This window comes from Manis pentadactyla, chromosome 14 (assembly GCF_030020395.1).
Source record: "Manis pentadactyla isolate mManPen7 chromosome 14, mManPen7.hap1, whole genome shotgun sequence".
Lineage (NCBI taxonomy): Eukaryota > Metazoa > Chordata > Mammalia > Pholidota > Manidae > Manis > Manis pentadactyla.
In genome coordinates, this window is record NC_080032.1 from 68,994,919 (window position 1) to 69,018,008 (window position 23,090).

The 23,090-nt window shown below is 41.5% G+C and overlaps 1 protein-coding gene across 2 annotated transcripts; it reads right to left on the reverse strand.

Moving 5' to 3' along the window:
* Nucleotides 1–71: 71 nt before the first annotated feature.
* Nucleotides 72–23,085, reverse strand: YBX3 (Y-box binding protein 3). Of its 2 annotated transcripts, XM_036909806.2 has the most exons (10): nucleotides 22,635–23,085; nucleotides 18,992–19,055; nucleotides 17,947–17,980; nucleotides 15,115–15,204; nucleotides 13,249–13,371; nucleotides 9,964–10,164; nucleotides 4,515–4,612; nucleotides 2,989–3,160; nucleotides 2,240–2,339; nucleotides 72–638 (listed from the first exon to the last, which is right to left on the reverse strand). In XM_036909806.2, the coding sequence occupies exons 1-9, from the start codon at nucleotides 22,864–22,866 to the stop codon at nucleotides 2,274–2,276; spliced, it is 1,080 nt and encodes a 359-aa protein (XP_036765701.1). In that variant the 5' UTR covers nucleotides 22,867–23,085; the 3' UTR covers nucleotides 72–638; nucleotides 2,240–2,273. The 2 variants fall into 2 exon arrangements, with proteins under 2 accessions (XP_036765701.1, XP_036765708.1); XM_036909813.2 differs by lacking the exon at nucleotides 9,964–10,164 and having other exon boundaries at nucleotides 22,635–23,083.
* Between the last annotated feature and the right edge of the window lie 5 nt (nucleotides 23,086–23,090).

Sequence of the window (23,090 nt, forward strand, 5' to 3'; positions counted from 1 at the left end):
AAGCCAAGAGAATGAAGTGGAGGAAAAAGAAACATACACCAAGCCAGGAAAACATACTCCAGTTACACAACTTTCTTTTCAAGAGTAAAAATTTTATTTTTGAGGAACTTCATACTGCACATTCATTTTCAAAGAGAGTCACATAAGAAAGCAGAAATGTTATCCTCCCCTCATCCTAGAAATAAATAAGGGCATAAAATTTATTTTTAATCACACTTGGAACTTTAGCACCAGCATCCAAAATGAACAAAAAAGGGAAAAAAAACATTTACTATATATTTCAGATTTCTTTGGTTGGGCTTCTCCCAGGTGGTAAAATATTTTTTCTTTCAATTTATATTACCAAAACAGTAAAAACCAGGAAAAAAATATATAAACCTAGTGGTTGCTGCAACTGGGGTAGCTGCTCTCTTGTTTCTGCGCAGGCATTCCCAGGATCTCAGCTTGCTGGAAATACGGGCTGTTTCCTTTTTTAGTTGTTTTGTTTCGTAAAGAATAACAGTAAACATTCATGTCCATATCTTGGTTATATCTTCTATTTTATTGCTTGGATGTTATGTTTCTTTGGTGTTGGTAAGGTCATGGTCTGCTTTTGGCTTTGTTTTATTTTTTGAATGGTCATTAATTCTTTAGGTCACCTGGAAAAAATTAAAAGCAAACTTGGAGTGACACACAATGACCAGGAGTTAAAGAAGAAAAAGTAAAGATAAAAGAATTCTCACATAATTCTGAAAAGATACTTCAGATGTTCTAAACAAAATTTACATGTCTGTCTGTCTGTAGACTGTACCTTAATTTAATGGAAACTTGTGCTTTTTAATAAAATAGTTTTACCAACCAGAACAGTCAGTACATAATAGGAAAAATTTTGTAAGATTATATAAAGGAAAATTACCATCATGAAGTCTTTTCAAATGCATAATACTATACCATTAATTCTTCATAATCATTTTAGTGGCTGTACAATATCTCCTAATGCAGATATACTACAATATTTAGCCACTTCCCCAATGTTAAACACATTGTAAATAGAAACATTTTTTCCTTGAATTTTGGATTACTTCCTTGGGCACAATACCTAGAAACAATGTTACTAAATAAAAGGTTTTGGCCAAGTGATAAATAATTATAAGCTAATGGTTGAACAGCAAACTTTCTCTAGGATAAACTGCCTGCACTACCCAGAGATAAAATAGAATATTCCCAGTGTAGCAAATGTTCACCTAATGAAAGGCTGATTTAAACCCCAAACCACTGCATATAGAAGCAGATGGCATTTAAAAAGTAGAAACTTAAATTTATCTCAGAACTTCATGAAGTCTCAACAATTTTTGAAAAATAACACTGATCTATCAGTTTACAACCTTTCTTTTAAATAAAAGCTAATTCCTTATTTATTCAATGAAAAGGGCAACCACCAAGAAATATTAAACACTGAAGTCCCAGGAATTACTAAGCAGAAAAACCCACAACTAAACCAACGATGATTTTACATTTCTTTTAAGATTGGCTCCATAATTGGATTAGTCTTTCTAGTTACATTTCTATCTATCTAAATAAAATTTTCAAGATATATACAAGACAGAAAAAAGGCAGAAACAACAATGAAGAAAACAAGCTAACCTTTATGGAGAGGTTGTTCTTTAACAGGCCCTGTTTAAGCACCCCATATGTGTTATCTCACTAAACCTTTGCAACAATGCTAGTGGGTAAGTCTAATTTACCAGCAGCATCTACAAATGAGTAGTAGATCCTGCACTGGATATATAAGCCTGTTGGCTCTCACACATTATACTGCACTGCCTCAAAATAATGTTGATCATCAAGGGTTTGAAAAGGGAAGAAAAGACCACTGTAGTTGATTCTATAGACCCCCATCTCCTGTGATTAAAATGAGACCTTATCATGCACTTTAAAATTATCAAATTGGTCACTAGGTGTCACAGAAGTAAAACTTTCAGAAGTTTAAGTGGTATTAGTAGTTAAAAATTGTCTGCTTAGAAAAAAGAATTTGACTTCCATTAACTCTCTGAATGTTTATGCCCCCAAAGCATAGCAAAATAAAGTCAATCCCAGAGATATTTAACCGCCAAAACCACTCTTTCTCCAGAATCCCAATGGAGATAAGGGGTTGGGCCCAGATGAATGCAGAACTCGTTTACACAGATTGGTGCTACTGTTGAGAAATCAGCAAAACTTCAGAAAGTATCAGCTCAAGCCTGAGCTCCGGAGCTCTCACCTGCTGATGGTGGGGGTGCCTGGGGAGCCGGCCGTCACTCAGCACTGCTCTGCTCGGGGGCTGGAGCGGGGTTCCCAGATGGAGCTTCACCTGCCTTGGTCTAAATCACAAAACCACAAACCAGAAAGGAATCAGTTCAGGTGACAGCGCAAAGTTCAAGACTGAAAGGTCTTGTAAGTTGGAATCTTGTTGCCTGTGAAGGTAAATCATGGTACAAAATTTTAACTATTCTTAAGTACGAGTCAAATCTTAGTACCACAGAAGAATGACCTCCAAATGGCAACTAAACGCCACGGCTCTCTGTAACAAAAAGTCAATGACAGACAGCTGCTCTCGACACATGGTTACTAAGGGCAATTAGAGGCACATTACTCTCTTTAAATCCTGTCCTTTGCTTGAACAGCCCTAAATGTTTCAGCTCTGAATCCCCACTGTAATTGGCCAAATTCAAATATTTAGCCTCCGTTATGTGCAGGGCATACACTCTTTGTCTCTCTCTATGGATCTTAAGTGAAATATTACATATGATATATATGTAAAATATATACTTTATATGTTATATGAAGTGTTTTATGTAAATATATCTATATTATGAATAACATTTTTTTTAATGATATATATCTATGTGTCTGTGTGTATATATGTCAGTCACCAGATTATAAAACAACTCTTAGAAAGGAGCATGAGCACTGCAGTTTGACATGATTCCGGATGAGCTGACAGTACCCCTTCTGGCGGGTCGGGTTTACCTCTCTGCCATCTTGTGAAGGAGCATTAGGAGGGCGGGGGCGACGCCGATAGTTGTAGGGACGCCGGTACCCACGGCGAACAGGTGGCTGGTTTGGCCCACTGGCCGCTTGTTGATTCTCTTTATCTTCAGCCTCTCCAACAGGTGGGGCAGGTCGTGGGCGAGGGGGGCCCCTGGAGCAGAGAACACGGAGTGGAGAGAGAGAGCAAGCACAACAGGATGGAGTCAAGAACCCAGGTTGTTTATTTTTAAAGATGAAAATGTCAAGTGATCAGTACTTATTGCTAGAATTATGTATAAGCTACTGGAACAAATGTTTGATGAAAATAATGTATTTTTCCATCATTCTCCCCCTTCATCTGACTGCCTATTTGTAGTGAGCAAACATACTTAATGCATATTAGGGTCCTACCAGGCATTTTGACAGGCACTGAGGAGAGGAAAATAAAAAGGTCAAACAGAACTTCCCCAAGATGGCACGGCCTGAGATTGAAGGGCTGGGATTCACACATACCACTGTTTCCTTTCTGTTTTCAGACATTTCTATGAAGTCTCTTATTTCTGAAGTCCTAAGTAGCTAACCATTAGAATGATTGAGTCTAAAACTGGAATGAATCTTGTGAGGAAAAAGGATATAGAGTGGTACAAATTCTTCCTCCAAATGATATATGTAGTCTCCTCTCAATAAACTCACACTGCTAACTTCAAGGTGGTATAATGTCACCTAGGAACGAAGCTGCTTTTTTCACTTACCTCAAGAATAATGTGAAGGACCAGGGAAAGTTAGCACCTTAGAAAGGTTAAAGAGGACCTTAGGGAGTCCGGTCCAATTCAGACGTCACAAGAGACAATGCACAGGTAAAATAACCCACTCCTTTACTAATAATAACATCACTAGCTGTAATAGTACCTAATGTTGATTGAAGGCTTACTATACTAATCAGCTTAGAGGCACCAGTACTTACAATCCAACTGATAACTGTAGAATATTCTTTAATGTCCATTTTATAGATCTGGTAACTAAGTCTTAGAGAGTCCAGAAACTTGCCAAAAGACATAGAGGAGATAACTGCAGGGTGCAAATTTACACACAATTTGATCTGTAGCTGATTTAACCCCAATATTAAAATCCCTTGGTTATCAGAAAATACTCAGTACCCCAACTACTCTCTGACACTCAATTCTTCCTCCATGTGTAGCACTACCATTGAATTACCCATCAATTAGTTTACTTCATTAACTATAATAAAAATTAGGTATTAATTTATAGCATGGGAAGTCATCAAATACAAATAACGCTTTGGTATGGGGATAATAAGAATTCTAATTGTTAAATAAGGGGGAAGCATCACACAGATCTGGGAACATATACCAGAGAGCCACCCAAACACCTGGACATACAGTCAAAGCAGCCATGTATTTTAATTACATAATGAATCCACTAAACAGACCCACGACATCCTTGGCTGTTCTACGCTGCTCACCAGCCCTTCGGCCTGTCCTCGGTTATGGGGAAACCTCACCTACCTACGGTACCTTGGGCGGTAAGATGGATTTCGATGAACCGGGCCCTGAAGCTGTGCTCCCTCTGGGACTCCATCCTTCATCTCTCCAATCTCACCAGCCTGGAAGAAGGCAATGAGAGCAAAAAATGAGGGTCATGCTGCCAGAACTAAGAGACACAGAGCACACAGTTGCATTCTGATTTTTTTTTTTTTAAGCAAAAAATAAAATGCCTCATTTTATTGGAGAACTCAGTAACCAATCAGTCGGGAACTCTCCACTACATTGGTGAATTATTTACTGATTTGTTCTTTGTGAATAAGAAAGATAATCTCTTCCCCACTAGAACTCTCTTTAGCCTTATCTCAGAGCACTTAATTTTATTTCACAGTATTAACATTTTGAAGTGTCCATTCATCTCTTAAAAGAATGCCTGTATTATTAAAGGAAATGGAATGGTACACTACATTTGAGCAATGAGAATCTTTTCAATTTTTTAAGCCTCGGACGCACTAATTCTACAAACTAGGTGTCCTTCAACACCATTAACGGTTTGTTTGTCTCAAAGGGTCCCCCACACCTCTTCAACACAGCTTCCCCCCTGATTTCCTCCTTTCACAACTTTTTCCTTTCATCTGTTTGCATTATTTACTTAAGTATAACATTTACAGAAATAAAATATACTTTCTTGATGAATTTCATTTATTTTAAGCTGGGGGAATACAATTAATTTATTGTAGAAATTCCAAGGGAAGAAAGAACAATTAAAAACTGACAAACACAAAAACTCACCAGCAACCTCTGAAATTCTTCACAATATAGCCACATCTCAACCTTTTTTTCCCCTCAGAACTAACATCCCTTCCTTCTCCATGTTTCACTAGAAAGAGAGGCAATCAGAAAAGAATTTCCACACTCTTTCATCACCAAACCTACCGGCCAACCTACATTTGTATTAGTTTTCCTCTCTCTCATTACACTGGACAAGTGGTTCATGCTCACATCCAAAACCAGCCTCCCCCTCTCACCTTTACTCTTTCTCTCTCCTTCCCTATGTATCTTTTCCCTTCTCTTCTCCATCATTTCCATCTAGGCATGTAAACATGCCAAAATAGCATCCATCTTTTCGGTTTTTAAAAAACTCTGAAATAATCACAAACTTAAGAACATTTGGAAGCACAGATAAGAGTCTAACGTGACCCTCAGAGTCTGCAAGTTCTGCCAGTGGCCCCAGTAATGGCCTTTAGAGAAGAGACCCCCCCAGAGCCATGCACCGGGGTTGCTGTCTGTCTGTGACAGTTCTTCAATCTTGGCTCTCGTGACCTCGAGACTTTTAACGACGACAAACTGGTTGCTGTGTGAAGAAGTATCCCTCAGATTGGGTTGCTCGTTGTTTCCTCATGACTTAGTTCGTGCATCTTCAGCAGGGGAGCCACAGGAGTGACACTGCATTCTCCTCTCTGCGTCCTGTCGGCCGGCGGGCAGCTTCAGCCTGGGTCTCACTTTTCCAACGGGTGTCTGGGCTGCGTGAAGGCGGCACCGGCCGGGGCTCCTCCGCTGCAGGTTTACCCTCTCCCCTTTGTGATGAGCGAGGGTTCTGTGACGCAGTACTTTCAGACTCTGGAAATTTCTCATCGCTAATCACATTCTCAACATATTCGCTTATTTATTTATATCTGTATAGACTCGTGGCTTTCTATTTTATTCAATGAGTTATAATCTGTTACTATCATTACTGGCCAATGGGAAGCCTTTCAAGCTGGCTCATGTCCTTCTGACATTCTCTGAGTGTTTCCTTGCTTTCTGGCACAACAAGATGTTCCAGGTTCACATTGTACTTTCTCTGGCCCAGCTCTGAAATTGGCCATTTCTCCAAAGGAGCATCGTTTCACTGGAGGACGGCACCGGGAAATGAAAAACTAGGTGCCAGGTATGCTCCATGCTATGAAAGTGTCACTGCCTGCCAGCACTTCAGTAGATAGAAATAAGGGACAAATATATATGCACATATACACACTACATGTTACACATACACGTGTGTGTGTGTGTGTGTGTGTGTGTGTGTGTTGGCATACTCGATCTGCCCATCTAATGGTTTCAGGAGTCAGTTGTTGGTGAGGGAAGGGGTACGGAAGACAAGGAGAGAGCTCAGCACAAAAATCAAATCAAATAAAAAAAAACCCTTGCCCTGACCTCATATCCTCGAGTTACTGCCCCTTTTCTTTGATCTTCTTTATAGACATCCATACTAAGAGGAAAACCACCAGTACCACAGAAACTGCCCCCATGGGAAATATAATACCTCTTCTTCCTCCCCTCTGCTCTCTTGAATTCATTATGATCAGACTTTTGTCCTTAGCCACACCACTAATGTCCAAGTCACCAGACTCAGTAATCACATCTCAGCCTAACGCGCTCTCTTCACCACCAGCATTTCACACAGCATCCCCTCCCTGAAGGCCCCCCCCATCTGCGCTTTCTCCTTGTCCCGTGCTCGACTCCTCATTTTTCTGATCTTCAATTGTCGGTGTGCCCCAGAACTCAGTTCAAGGATCAGTCTTCTACCTACACTCATTTTTTAGTTAATCTCATCCTGCACCATGGCCTTTATATATTCCTGTGACTCCAAAGTTGTGCTGTGATCTCACTTCTCCCCTTTGGAGCCCCCCGTACCTCAATACTGGCCATTCGTGCCCTTCCCGGCACTTGAAAGACTGGCTCCCTTACTTCATTTAGGTCTCTTCTCAAATATAACCCCAAGGACTTTGTCAATTACCTTACCTAAAATTATACCTTTATTTCATTTTTCTGCCTACTTGGTATCACCACTTGGAGATAAAATTTAAAGTGAGGAAAAAAACCTCCAAATGATCTCCACTTCTCCCTCCAAACCTGATCTTTCCTCAGTGGTCCTGTATTTGTTTAAATAAAAAAAACCACAGAGGTATCCTTTACTCCTCACATCACACATTCATTCCATTATCAGAATGCTGTCATTTCTATGTTTAAAAATGTCCAAAATCTCACCACTTATCATATCTCCATGCCAGCACTCTATTCCACCCCATGATCATCTCTCCACAGGGAAATCAGAGGGGCTGGTCGCCCAACTGTTGCCTCCTGTGGTCTGGCCTCCATCAACAGTCCGATGGTCTCTCAACTTTGTTCCTGCCCTGTTTACATGCCCTCACCAGCTCGTCATCACATTTAGAGTAGCTCAACGGTCCTTATCATCACCTACCAGGCACGCTTGGTCTGCCTACAATATCACCCTAATCTCACCTCCTCGCCTCTCTTCTCCCGCATTCTCCCCTGGACACAGGAGCCTCCCTTTAGTTCTCTCAACAGCAAAGCTGCTTCTTCCGCAGGAGCTTCCGTTCACACAGACACACAGCAACAGCAAGTAGTATGTACAGGGGCGAGAGTTCCCGCGAATGGTGGAAGGGGAATAGCGTGGGAAGACAAGTGAGTTTAAATCGAGCTCTACCACTTCACACCATGGAACCTTAGGTAAACGCTGCTAGTTTTAAAGAGCAAGGAAGTACTCAAATCTCTACATTTATAACAATAAAAAAATAAAAATATGGAAATCATCCCAACTTCTTAATACAATAGGGATGACTGAATAAGGATTTCAAATGTCTGCCCCTTTGCAGCTGCTGAACAATGTTACTCCTTTTCCTCTTTATCACATAAATTCTTTTCTCAAGACAACAGAGTTAACATTAGCTCACTAACCAGTTCTACTTAATTTTTGAATATGCAGAATTATTATATTTTAAAAAGTGGAAATCATTTGGTCACTCATGAATCATGCTATACTATGTCCTTCAGTCGTAAGGGAAACACTACTGGCTTGTATGTTACCGTTGTATTCCTACTGTGTCCAACAAATTTCATAGTTTTGAATATAATAAGACAATGTAGGCAAAGACTTCTATTTGAAGGCTCAGTAATCTTTACCATCCTAGAGATCTGTTTTTAAGCCATTATTACACTGACAATCTTGAAGTAGTCTAGTTAGATGGAAGAAAGTTTAAGAATTTTCATCTGATGCTGATGATTAGCTTCAGCAGACGTCTTAGTCACTGAACACACACAGTATATGCATGAGAAAGAGCCAAAGGAAAAACTGTTGAAGGGATCTAAGACAGCTTTTACTTTAGATATGGAGTGGGTAAGGGATTCAGCCTAAGTTAAAACAACTAAATGCCATTATCAGAATAAGCACATGTTTTTCACAATTTTTTAGTTTTCAACCAGTGCCTGCAAATGATGTTCTATGTGGCCCTAAAGGGTCACTCTGCTCTGAACCTTCAATCCCTAAGGTGAAATATACTTTATTCAGGCAATATAGAAAAGGATTATCCTGTTCTCAAAACATACAATATGTATGTATATGCTAAATATAAAGAACAATTATGTCAGGAAGGTATTCCTAATGCACTAAAAATAAATGTGTGTTTCAATCTGACTCTTCCTGTCCTCACTTCCAAGAAGCCCAGAGAACTGCCCTAAAGAAACCTACTATGCCTCATGTATCCAATCTCACAACATATGTAAGTCTGCCTGTTATTTTTAGCACACTTGTCAGGGACAGCTGTTACAGGGTGGAACCTGTGCAGAAAGAGCACAGTCATGCTTGCCGGGGTAGGAGGAGAGGAGTAAAGAACAGACTGAACATCACGTTCAGTCAGACACTTAGTAAAACAAAAAACAAACACCAGAAACCAAGGACACTTGAGAGGAAAAAATTGTGGCTGGTGGTAACAAACCTGACGCCCTATCCAGAATTCTCCAAGCTTCCTGGGCACTGCCAAGTGGGTATAAGGCTTATTAATTACAGGTCACATTCACAACAGCTGCATCAGTATTTTGTAGCAGAAAAAGGAGAATCAACCAATAGTCGACAATCTTCATTCGGTGTTAGGTTCCCCTAATAACCAACACCACCACCTAAATTAAGGACTTTATGGATGTTTCTATCCTGAGACACTGCGAGTTAAGTCCTTACTTCTGATTTAATCGTCAGCCCGTGGTGAAGGCACATCATCCCCACTTAATATAGGGACAAGTTAATCTCTCTATGAAGTCTGGTGTTCTCAAAAGCTCACAGATGGTAAGTAGCTGAGACAAACATTCCAATCCGGGCCCGGCGGGCTTCAGAGTTCAAGCTCGTACGAATATACCATCTGGCCTCTCCTTTCTTTCTTTTTTCTATAAACTGAGAACCTTACCCGGTCCACCAGGGTCCCCAGTCACAGGCATGGCCCCTGTGGCTGTGCTTTTAGAAGGGTTCTGGAATGACTGCTGCGATTAGAAGCGGGGGAAGCCTCGCCTCAGCTTCTGTGGCGGCGGGAAGCCACAAGCAAGGTTTTATTCCCAGCGGCTGGTGGTGGTGGAGGAGGAAGAGGAGCAGAGGAAGGACGGAGGGGTGAGAACTGCTCAAGAGGAGTCCCAGGTGCAATTTTACCTGCATTCTGCTGGGGTGGGGAAAGACCCGTGAGCGACGGTCAAAGGTCTGTCCCACGTGGTAAGGCGGGAACCGCCGCCGGTACTGAGGGCGGTACTGGGGGCGGCGCAGCTGACTCCGGGCCCCGAACTGCCCGTCGGCGGCAGGGGGGTCAAATCCTTCACTGCCGCCGCTCCCTTCCTCCTCCTCCTCCCCAGCGTACTAGCGAAGCAAAGAAACAGAGGTTCAGAAGAGGTTCCAGCAAGGAAAGAACCAAAGAATACCGTTTAGGATGAATATCACCAAAAGAAAAAAAAAATTCTCCCCCAAAGGGATCACCCCTTGTATTATACAGACAAAATGCATTTAACCCAGAGTATCATCTGATTGCCTGGGATAAATTACATTAAGATTAAAGTAGATTTGCGCAGATAAAATCCCAGGAAGCGAAAAAGCATAAGCAATCAATCTATAATGAATGTAGTAGTCATCTACAGGTGACCCTTCAACCACAGGTTTGAAAAGTGTGGGTCCATATATACGTGGACTTTTTAAAATAAATATATTGGAAAACTTTTTGGATATCTGCAGCAATTTGAAAAAACATACAGAATATGTATGTAACATACAGAACACGTATTCATCAACTGCTGATGTTATTGGTAAGGCTTCCAGTCAACAGCAGGTTGCTGGTAGTTAAGTTTTTGGGGAGTCAGAAATGATATGTGGATTTTGTGGTGTTATCAACAGTTTTGTCCTAAGTGGTATATTTCCTGCATTGGTTTTCAAATCATGAATGGGGTCTCTGAAACCCTTCCCAGGGTTTATCCAAGTCCAACTATTCTCATAATGCTACAAGATGCTAACTGCTTTTTCTCCTTCTTGTTCTCATGACTATGAGGAGGCCTCTCCCAAAAGCTACAAGGGCATGTGGTCTCTCTGCAGGGTGAATGCAGAAGGAGATAGGAGAATATTAAAGCAGATAGAGGGCATTTACAAAAATATATAAAGCAACACCATTCTTCTCACTCAATATAAAAGTACAGTTTTCATAAAAAATGTTATTTATATTTACATGAAATGAGCTTATTTTTAATCAGTTAAATCTTTTACATTTTTGCTTTAACTTCTAGCACAATAAATATTAAGATATAAACACAAATCAACAAAAACTCTGGGTTCCTCAATAATATTTAAGAATACAGGGTCTAAAAACCAAAAAGTTTGAGAATCATGACTTACGGTGTGATTCTCTTTATATGTTTAGGAATAAAGTTTCAATTGCATATAAGTAATAGATAGTAAGAGATATGGACAGTTTCTCAATATCAACTTTATTAGGAAAGGGAATTATTAATTCATTTTATTTTTTTTTCCTGAATTTAAACTACCATATCACATACTGATATTTTACATTAAAAAATAAAAGCAGCCAAATTTCCATTTTTTTTTGTTAATTTCATATCTTACTTTAAAGGGTATGCACATGTAAATACCAAAGGTAGCCTTAAGGGAAGTAACTAGTTTTTAAAAAAAGAGTAAGTTTAAAGCTAACAAAATAATAACCCATATTTTTGGGGGGGATGATGGTTATTGAAGATTTAGAATTCTCTGGAAGAAGTTCACATGAACAACTAGATTCCCAAAGAGGAAAAGCTTCAACTACAGCCTCAACTAGTCTAACTTTAGAAAAATCAAGCCATTTTACACTTTGTGAAACTTATCAGATGCGATCCTAATTGTGCAGACATATTGGCACAGAAATTGAGGTTCACTAAAATTAAACGTGAGACCAAATCTTTCTTTTTAGGCTTTTCTGCATCTTTTTTGAGTTTTATACAGCTAAATCTTTTGTTAAGATTTCACAAAATAACAATAATGGCACCGTAATTGCCAAACATGCTCTTGAGAGATACTCAACAGGCCATCAGAACTTAAAGAACAGAAAACTTTCCTTTGTGTGTACCTCCTGAATTCTGAAAATTTCATTTCTAAATATCTTTTATATATATGCATGGCTTCAGATTTTTCAGCTGAGGAGAAAAGTCTTTGAAGGACATTTTTTTACTAGGTTTTCTACCACTCTTACTTCTAAATTAACCTAGGAATCCAAATAACCCCAACCATAGCTCCATGGCTCTGATGACCCGGACTTAATGGGCACAGTAAGTGCTTATAGCAGTGCGTCCCTACCCTGCCTCCTGCACGGCTTGTTGTTAAAAATCAAATAGGATAAGCAAGACATGGATAAGAAAAATAAAGAAACAGAAAAAATGAGATGTCACAAGAAGTCTGATAAACATCAGTTTGGGCAGGGTGTGATGACAACAGGATGAAGAGGGAAAGCATTTAGGTAAGCAGAAAGATAGAGGTCTACAAAAGCATATTCATCTTCAGTCGGCAGATATTTTATCCTAGTGAGATTTTCCCCATTTTCCTTGCATGACACACACAGCCACAATCCTATGCTCACAAGCACCTTGCGTTTCACTCTATACAGCCAAACACATGTACTGATTCTAGAAATGTCTAAAAAATGATTCAAATCTAATGAGATGCTCATGACCACAGATGGATGGGACTTTTTTTTGGAGGGGGAGGTGCCTTGAGAATAACTTAAATTGAAGCTCCTAAGAAAGACCCAGCCAGACTTGGTTATAAACCCTTTCACCTAGATTGGTACCAATCAATCTAGAGAACTAAAAACTCCAAGAATGACTTTTCGCTTTACTTTGAAATAATGAGAAAATGCTATGCTAAATAAAACAGCTACATAATCGAGGAAAATTATTAATAATTCTGTGTCCAGCACTGTTCGTTGCCTATTCAGGAGCCATTTCCCACTCTTCTCTGCCAACCAAATGCTGATTTTCTTAGAGGTCAACAGTGCTAGTGCCAAGGGATAAACAACAGGTTTGAGCCAATCACAGAAATCCCATTCCCTTTTGCCAGTGAATGCCACATGACTAGGTTCTGGCCAGATAAAAGAGCTAAGTGAAGAGAAAGCCTTTTTGACAACCTTGGCACAGCCTACCTTAATTAAACCTTCTTGTTATAAGATAGTTAATGTCTGTTCCTTGTAGCCCAATACATACAAACTGATACAACTCCTGAATGATAAATTTCCAATGAAACCCACTGCTTTTGGTAAGTTCTGGGCACTAAAAATGTCCCATCCAAAAAAAAAAAATCATTTTCTCTCTCCAGAAGAAGATAACAGCATTTATCTACCTGCTCCAAGTATGCACAGTTAATTTTAAACATGAAAATTTTTGCAATCAGTGATGAGGGAGAGGGGCAGCATACATTACGGGGAGGTCCACGGCGTCTGCCATAGTAGCCGCGTCTGTAACGGCGCCGATCAGCAGCATATCGGCTCCCTTCCACAGGAACTCCATCCGGGCCAGTCACATTGGCTGCTTCTGCACCCTGAGAAATAAAATAAAGATGGCCTCAAAATTACAAAGAAGCTAAACTAACCCCGCAAAACTGCCTTGGACGGTCGGAGTGTTAAAGACTGGCAGAATGTACTAACAATTCCTATTGTGACCTCCACAGCACCACAGGGTTGAATAAGGTGCCTGTGGTGCTTAAGGTCCCTATTTAAGTGTTTAGTTTGCTCACCCAACTTAAACTTTGCCTTCTGGTTTGGTTATACTAAGTATAAGAGCAGTAAAATACCTCTTTAAAGAACATAAACTGGTAAGTATAACTGTTAAGAGAAGTAATGGTAGAACAGGAAGAATATTCCTCAGTGGAAGATAACTGAGATAGGGTCACCTTCCTAAAAAATGTTAAAACCTGTTAGTCTGAGGTATTAAAAGAACCCCTACTTCATAGGCCCACATGGCTCTGTCCAGCCCTGAGTTGTCAAGAGTGAAACTTCTCCCATCTTGGCAGCAGCAGGAAAGAAGCATCCTTGATGTAGTAATGCCTCCTGTCCACAAATGTGGTTCCCTTTAGACCTTCTTATTATCCTTGAAACAGACCTGGCCTTTCATATTCTCATATGGACAAATGGATAAAATAATGCTCCGAAAATATAAAAAATTCACACAAAGGAGATTCAAAAGAATCTATTTCACATACTACCCATCCATTTGTAGAACCTCAAGTTCTGAAAACATACAGAGGCAAAATTAACCTGCACAACAAACTGTACAAGTTGGACAGGCTATCGGAGATCATTGCAGACCAGCACTTGCTGGTGGATGGTTTGAAACTCCAAGAGATTTGCGAGATAGTCCAGAGTCACATTAATAAGGAAATGACTTACATTTCCACATTAGATGAAATAAAGTCTTTTTTCTTTTAGAAACAGAACAGTTTGAGAGTTGCTAAGGAGGACTGTGTAATGGTGTGGGTATGCGGAAAGAGAATAAGCATGAGAATTAGTAAGTCATTCACTGTTTATAGCTCAGCTGCCATGATTAGCTGCCATGGCTATTGTACCACATATGGTTTTAAAAGGTGTTTATTCTTATTCTATATTGTTTTACTGATACCTATAATAGAAATGATTAAAAACAAACCATAAAGGACACTACTCATATTGGAATTAAGTATTTAACAGCACAAAAAAATTCTGTAGATACACTTCAAGATGACCCATCTGCTTCTTAGGGTTGTTCTTCATTTGAATAAAGTTGTTATAGTCTATCAAGACACCTCCAGCTTTCCAAAATCCAAGTTAAAGAGGAAACACAATGATTACGTTCAACTGTGAACTTTTTTTACTGAGATTAAAACATTTTTTTACTGCATATTATTTGTAAAGAAGGAAAAATACAGCCTGAAAATTTTCTTATAAAAAGAAATGTTCTGCCCCCAAACAGCTTCCATCTGTTTTTAATACTATAAAACAGTTAATTTTTTATCTATACCTAATACTTTGGTACCATGATAAAACATGTCATTTTAAGCTGAGAAATGAGCTTTTCCCATCATCATCAGAGATTCATCACTTACTAAATAAGAAATCCTTTTAGAACATATCAAGAAATGTTTATAATGACATTCAGTAGCCAAAAATATTTCTACTTATACGTCACTTCTTCCTCTTATGAAAAAGCCGAACTAACGTTAATGCATAAGGGCCTGAAAAAGCACCGAACATACAAGAAAGCCACGTGCCAGCACGCCTTGATACCCAACCACAGGGTTTTGTCTCACCTTCTCTCCTTCCACCACATCAAACTCTACAGTTTCCCCATCTCCTACGCTGCGCAGGTATTTCCGTGGGTTGTTCTTCTTGATGGCAGTCTACCAAGAGAAGAGAACATTCCAAGTGAAGTGTAAAATCAGTATTGGCCACGGAATTCACTGCTTTCACATTTAGTGGGTATAGTGAAGAAACTGTTGACCTTGTATTTCTTTTTTAAATTATCATTTTCCCACTAACCTGGATCGCCAAAACAACAAAACAAACAAAAAACACTACAAAACTATGTTCCACATGACTTTCTTGACTCATGTTATCCTTCAGAATTATCATGGTTAAATACATTAGACAGAATGTGTAGTTATTACACACTTCCATCCCAGCCTAATCACCTAGTCATGACAGTAGATAAAGTAGCTCCCTCAAACACTTAAGTGTCTAAGATTCAGTCTGTAGCTTGGGGGTGGGGGGAAGGATGCCCTCATAAAATCTCTCTTTCTCTCACACACACACACACACACAAATACATTATTTTAGGAGCAGAGGTTTCAGTAGACAACAGAAAACTTCTAACCTCAAAAAGAATTTAAAAATGTTTAAAGGGGGGACTGGGGGGACAAAGGGGCACAAAAATTCTCAATCATAATGTAAGCTGGTCACAGGATCAGTGGAACAGCATGCAGAATATAGTCAATGATTCTGTAACATCTTTCTACATTGATAGATAGTAACCACACTAGTGGGGGGTGAGGATTTAATAAAATGGGTAACTGTTGAACCACTGTGTTATATACTTGAAACCAATATAAGATTATATATCAATGATACTTCAGTTTAAAAAAATGATTTTTATACCAAAAATAAATAAAGGGGAGGAGGGATCATGAAGAACAAAGGAATAAAATATGCCTTTTTAGATATTTCTCATAGAATATATATAATTACCTCAGGAACAAAACATTACTCCTACTCTGGCCTCTTCCTCCCTCCCCACCCATTTTATGGATAAGGAAACATGAGGCTGATAAGTGATTTATCTGAGGTCATAAAGATACAGCCTAGGGGAAGATGAGGGGGTTAGGTGGGAAAAATTCATACTTGTGTACTGTATCTATATGATATTTACTCAATGTTTTTCCTATCACATCACTCCTGTTAGCTCATCCCTATACATTCCCTGATAATACATTAAAAGGTTAATGAAGATGTTATCCTGTATTATCCTATATTAAAATCTGCACCTAAATATCTGCTTATGAATAGGCCTCCCTCTTCAATCAATGGAAGGAAGAGAGAGCATAATTCCTGCAATGGATTGCTCTAATTGGTATCTCTAAATAGTTAAAGGGGCTCTGAGTTTCTGCGGAACTAGGTCAACCTTATTTTATAAAGCGATTAGGCATGTGTAATCCAGCCCTTCCCTTACTCTGAGCAGGAGGAAAGAGGAGCGGGGAAGAAAGAATGAGCCGATAGGGCAGAGACGTCACCCACAGAGGAAGAAAGGCAGTCAGGACAGGACATATGCACACGCAGTCTGAACATTCAGCCATTCCAAAAACAGCCCCTCCCTGCTGTTCCCTGTTTCCTGTTAAACTGGGCAGGCCTCAACACATTGAGGTGACTCACCAAACAGCCTCATGAGGGCTGGAACCAGGTCATATACTCCCAGGCTAATGAAGCCGGCCACCAGCACAGAAATGTGTGAGGTCCTCTTACCCTATCAGTCACCAAATGCAGAGTTCTTACCCCAAACGGTCTATTAACCTCTACGTATTACAAGCAACACTGCTTTCAATCTGTTATGACTTTGAAAGTCAATGTATCTGGACGACAAAAAAATCTTCTCATATGATGTAGGTACAACCAAAATATATCCAGTCAGGCAGAAATATAAGCGATAGAAACCACAGCTAGACAGCTTATAGATACCAGTAGTCACCCCCATTCCACCCCAGGACGCATGCAATCCTGAACAGAAAGGAAAACAGAGAAAACCAGATGCTTGGCAGGTAAGTATGCTGGCGCATTAGCACCTGATTCTAATCTTCCCAGTTGTTGTACAGTATGAACCATGCACAGATTTGAGACAGACAATTCATTGAAAAGTAGATGTACCAAAAGAACAGGAAGGGAACATATTCCTTCCTTTAACCTCTTCTGTAAGGCAAGTCCCAGATACATCATAATAGAAAAAATAACATCCTAGGATAATAATGTAAACAGACTGAGACAACTGTAGCAGAGAAACCCATGTTTCCCATATTTTACCCATTTGCTACATTTCCTTTGAATCTAAGGGAATGTAGGTCTTTTAACCTGGACATGTGCTAACCATGTCTCATTTTAACAGGAGTGAGGACTACCCTGGGAATTAGGAGTTTTCTCGTGTCTTGGATATACACACCCTCACCATCTGCTTCACTGTACTGTTTACTTCAAGTCAGAGCTGCTCTGATTAAAAAGAGGAGCTTTTAACCGGTACCCACCCAGGCACAAGCCAACTTGGTTCCAGCCAAACACTAAGGAAGTCAGGAGAACAGGATGCTGACATGGAAACAGAAGGGCTTTTGTTAAGAAGCAAAGGTTTTAAAAACTATAAAGTAGTCTGAGTATTACTTCACTCAACTGCAAAAATAAAAACTGTCTGAAAACAGTTAATAAAATGGGACAGAAGAGCTTATTTGCCAATCTTAAAATGTGGAATGGAGCTTTCCTGCCGAAACAGAATCTCAGAAAGAGTTCAGAGTAATAATTTATAGGCCTTCATTTTGGGAAGGGACACCAGCAGATTACAGACACCCCTCTCCTCACACAACAAATGGAACATTCATTATCCCTCTTACCTGATGTACAAATACATCTTCTTTGGTGTCATTTCTGTTGGAAGACAGAAGCTCACAATTAAAGTGGTATGTTGAGATTAGTGGTTATGTTGAGAAACTTAAAGAACAGATGTTTTATGAGTTTAGATTCCAAGACCTCAAACACAACATAAATACTTGTTTATCCTCTAAACCGAGATGCCTAGAATCCTCATCCAAAAATTCTAAACCCCTAAGGTACCCACCTTATCCCTCCACATTACCACAGTACTTAGATCTACGAGTACAGTTCCAACATAGACATCCCTCTCCCCGCCTCTCTTTCTAAATCATGTGGTAGGTAATCAGAGCCTAGATTTCCCTCCCAGGGAAAGCAAAGCAGGACAGGGCACAGCTGTGAACAAGGCTCTCCTTACACTGAAACTTAAAACAGTACCCCTACCACCACCCCGCCCTACCATCCTCCCCCCACTGTAACAGACAAGGAAGAAACTGAGGGAATATTTTTTACAGAAAGAGGTGGGGAGAAGGGAAGAGGGGAAGCAAAGAAAATTATGAGATCACGTAAAAACATAATGCTGTCAACAGCTTTCAGCTGTGTTCTCATTCCTATATGGTTAGAAGGGGGACCACGGTTTACAGAAAACCCTTGGTTTCCTACATAGGAGTTGGGACCAGACCTGGGTTACAGATCCAGCTCCATTACGCACTAGCTGTGCGACCTGAGGAACACTGCTTAACCAGCCTGAGACTCCATTTCTCCATCTGTGAAATTACAGATATGGCTTCAATTATCTTAAGGCCCTCCCCACTTGTATGATTTATCTCCTCTCTCCCTTTCCATTTTAGTGACTAGATTTTTATGAAATAAGTTATTTATTGGTGTTCCAGAAATGTATTTTAATTAACATTTAATGACTGGTAGCTTAGCAATGAGAATATTTAGAATGCTTAGACATCTTAAAGCTTAGACAAGACATGAATAAAGTATGGCAAAGGATTAATACCTGCTGGTGCCCCATCATAAGTATGTACTTAAAATGTAGAAACATACACACACACGTACCGATTTATAAATCCATATCCATTTCTGACGTTGAACCATTTGACAGTACCAAGGACTTTGGTGGCTAAAATAGGATTAAGCAGATAAATTAGTACCTGACCTACAAAGACATGAAACTCATATCACAAAGGTCTTGATAGCACTTCATAAAACCCATACATAACCGAGGAAACCACCGAAAGCTTAATTCCAAAATCTGTTACAACAAAGAAAAGGGACCAAGTGAAGACACCACAGGGAAATACTTTTCAGAAGACCAAACCTTTCTTCCTTGTTAAACTTTTCAGTAAAGTCATAAGGAATGGTCACAAGTCTGTACAAGCTGGCAATAATTAAAATAGAAATGCTAAGGAAAAAACAACAAAAAAAATTCTTTAAGATTAAAGTTTTAACACTGAAAAAAGTTCTAAGTACAAAGGAGGGTCACAATGAGAAAGAATAAAGGTAGGTGAACACAGTAAGAAAGGCTGACCTTAACACATCACTCTCACACTTGGAAATATTAGATAAACTTTAATAAGTGAAAAGCTAATCTACAAAGTCACTTGTCCAGTGGCCAGATGGGGGCCTCTCAGGAGTCAAGAGTAATAATAGAACTGATACTGTCTCCATCCAGTTCTGTCCTCACAACCCTGAGACATGATGTAACAGACGTGATGCATTTGGGCTTCTGTTTCATTGTTTACCCTCCTCTCTGCAGTTGGTGGGACTCAAACTCAGCATTTTCTGTAAAAGCTCCCTCTTTGATTATTGTCTCTACTTTGCATCATGAGTAGGACCATTTCTACACAATACCAGATTTTACCGGAATTCAAGAGAAGGAATCTAAACATAGTATGGCCATATAACTTGTACTTAACAGATTTACATTTATTTGAGCCATTGAGTATGATTTGAGATGGCTCATTTGAATCAACTGTGAATGCCAAATTCAGAATCTCTAGGAAACGCCTATGTCTAAATTCAGGAAATGCATAAAGCAATTATCAAGACTCAATGTAACAGGAAATCTGACAATAAAGTACCTTAAAAAAAAAAAGCAGCTTAGTAGAGAATAAAAGTAACAACATTAACATGAGCTCCCCTCTCTGAGAAAGTTTATAATTTCCAAAGATAAACAGTAAGAACTTAGTCTTGTAACTCAAGATTAAATTATGGGAAGAGGTAGTTCTGAGTTTTGCTAAATTGATAAACTTGAGGAAGTATTTCAACTCTTTGTAAAAAGGAAAAAAAAAAAAAAAACACAAAACAGCTCTGTGCCTCCCAAGTCATTCAGTCTACCACTGACCAAACAGTCTCCAGCTTTAATTCCAAGTAAAAAAGTCTCTCCAGTGAGGAGAGTAAACCTCTAGATCTTCAGTTTCACCATTCTAATTAGAGCAGCAGAGCAAAGAAAAGAAAAATCATGTTTTACATCCAATTGTACACAGAAGAGGCCTGGTTTTGATAAATCATATGCTTTTAAGGCACATATTAGTTCAGATATGCTTTTTGTGCCTCCTTTCATTTGCCCCAAAATTAATGACCTACAAAAATACAAAGACAGAGATTGTTTTGATTCATTTTCATATTATAGTTAATGAAATAATCACTAGCACTTAAATATTCTCCATTAGAAACGCAACACTAACTTAATAAGGAGAAAGATGAAATGTGGTTTTCAAGTCTAACTTCAGTCCAGGCTGAAGGTTAATTTTACTTCTCAAGGTAGTTTTTTATAATGTCCTAATTCCCTAAATATTTCCAGTGACTTCATATGACCAAACACATTCATGCATACCTCTTGCCTTAAAACCATAAGCTCACTTCACATACACAAAGGGGAAGGTGGGGACAGAGGAAGACCAAAAGGCTTCCATAATGTTCATTGGAAGGGAAGCTGTGGTTCGCTGGGGTCAAGTCTATCCCAGGCCTATGGCCATCACTGCAGTTGAAGATGTTTAAGAACGAGAATGGGAGAATCCGAAACCTGAATGCCATTTCAGTCAGTACTGTGCCTGGCACATTTTAGGCACCCATGTGCTTGTTTAGCAAAGGAAAGGAGAGGGCAGAACACACTGGACAGAGACAAACGGTACAGTGTTGAAATGCCACGTAGAAGTCTGCCCTTCACTTTGAGAGTTAAGAGTTAGTGGAAAAATGAAAGACCTCCAGACTCACCACCAGGGATGTGATAGGAGTTCAGCAACAGCTGGTGGTTGAGAAAATTAATTTATCTGTTTCTTTCACCTTTAAAGACACCTGCTTAGTTTAAATCCAGAAGTTTAGTTAAGATCTGGGGGCAGGGGTAGGGAGGGGACAAGGATCAAGTTAAAAACTGCAATATTTCCTTTATCCAAAAACAAGTTTTTAAGAGTGTATCTTAACACTGGTTTGGATAATCCAAGGTTGTCAATCTCAGGCATTGTGCACGGAAGTGTTCCAAGAAACACGTGCTGAAAACAATACCACAATACAATCCTGACTAGACTTAGGCTACTCTTAGTCCAGCCAAATGTGGGCTATTTTGTTTCTTGACCTGCGCAGGTTACACTTCGCACGTTGTTTGCTGGTCACTGAGTAAAAAAGTCCTGGGGTGTGGAGGACCGAGAAAACGGGCCCCTCTCAAGGTGGGGAACATGGATAGAGTCTTGTTATACTTCCTTCGAACTATTCCCTCAGTATTTTCTTCCTTGGAAAACTGGGCAGGCAAGGCTCAGAGAGATGAAACATGTCCCACTCAAGATACTGAAAATTTCTCTGGAGCATCCTGCACCATCTCTTAGCTTTCCTGTTTACAGAGTGAATGGCAGGTGCACACACCCTTGCGAGCCCGATCCCCACCCACCGCTTCGGAAGGGCGTTACTTGAGAGAACGCTAAAATTTGCGACCAAAACCCACCACCACTGAGACCTTTCCTAAGGCGCTGCCCCCAGACCTGAACGTCCCATCGTCCTACTTCCTTTCCCGAGTTACATGTCCCAAGACAGCGATGTTTCGAACACGTCGTAGCCTCGGCCCCCACGACGTTCTGAGGGCGGCTGAGCCAAGGTCGCTCCCGCCGCCCAGGAGAAGAGAGAGTGAAGCGGCTGGTACACCCCGAGCGGTCCTCCGCAGCGGTGGGCAGAGAGGGAGCGACCGCGGGGCCAAGACCGATTGCAACACCTCTTGGCCGGCACGCGGCCGCCGGACGCATGGCGTCTGTCCCGTGCCCATGTGGGAAGGGCGTCGGGGACAGACACCTGAGCCTCCCCCTTCCCCACCTTTCCCCGTCCAGCTCCTTCCTCTTCCCCAAAGGGCGTTCCCTCTCTCCTGCCGCAGATCCTAAGCGAGGGTTGCAAGTCCCCGTCCCACGCGTGTCCCTGCCTCCCCCACATCCACGCCCAGCCCCACGCTCCCGGCCCGGCCTCCTTTCCTCCTCGGACCCAGGTTTTCTCCGCTGCGTTAAGAGCCCCAGGGCCCGCCGCGGGGACGGAACGTGAGAGCCCGAAGTGCCGCCGGCGCTGGGGGCCGGCGCGGCGGGCGGGCGTCCCCTGCGGCCCCGACGGCCCGGGAGCCCGTCCGGTGCCTTCCCCGCCGCCGCGGCAGAGGCCACGGAGGTGCCGCACGTGCCCGCCGCCGCCCGCCCCGCTCGGCGCAGCGCCCCCCTCCCAGCCAACTCACCGAGAACTTTTTTCTCCGCGTCCTCACCGCCGGCGGGGGCTGAGGAGGCGGGGCCCGCGGGGCCCGGGGCTGTGGGGGCCGCGTCCCCGCCGGGGTTCCCCGCGCCCCGGGCGGCGGCCGGGGGCGCGCCGCTGCCACGCGGGCTCTGGGGCGCGGGGTCCTGGGGCGCCGCGGCGGCCGCCTCCGCCGGAGCCTGCGGGAGGGTGGTGGTGGCCTCGGCCGCCTCGCTCATGCCGCCTGCTCCGCTCGCTCTCCCTCGGGCACCTCGGCGGCGGTTGGTGGGCGGTTGGCGCGGCTGGTGGTCGCGGCGGCGGGGCTCGCTCTCGGGGCCCCGGGGCGGGTCTCGCGGCGCCGGCGGCGGCCTGGGTCTCGCGGCGGAGGCGGCTCGAGCTCGGGCTGCGCGCTGGCTCTCGGGCTCCTCGCTCGATCTTACTGCCCCAAAAATGGCCCCGCGCA

Bases quoted from the DNA above. Each gene is read 5' to 3' on its own strand.
- YBX3 (XM_036909806.2), bottom strand. From the start codon at position 22,866: ATGAGCGAGGCGGCCGAGGCCACCACCACCCTCCCGCAGGCTCCGGCG. The intron at 19,056-22,634 runs GTGAGTTGGCTG...ATCCTATTTTAG, and splicing joins CGCGGAGAAAAAAGTTCTCG to CCACCAAAGTCCTTGGTACT. The intron at 15,205-17,946 runs GTAAGAGGGATA...TTCTCTTGGTAG, and splicing joins AAGATGTATTTGTACATCAG to ACTGCCATCAAGAAGAACAA.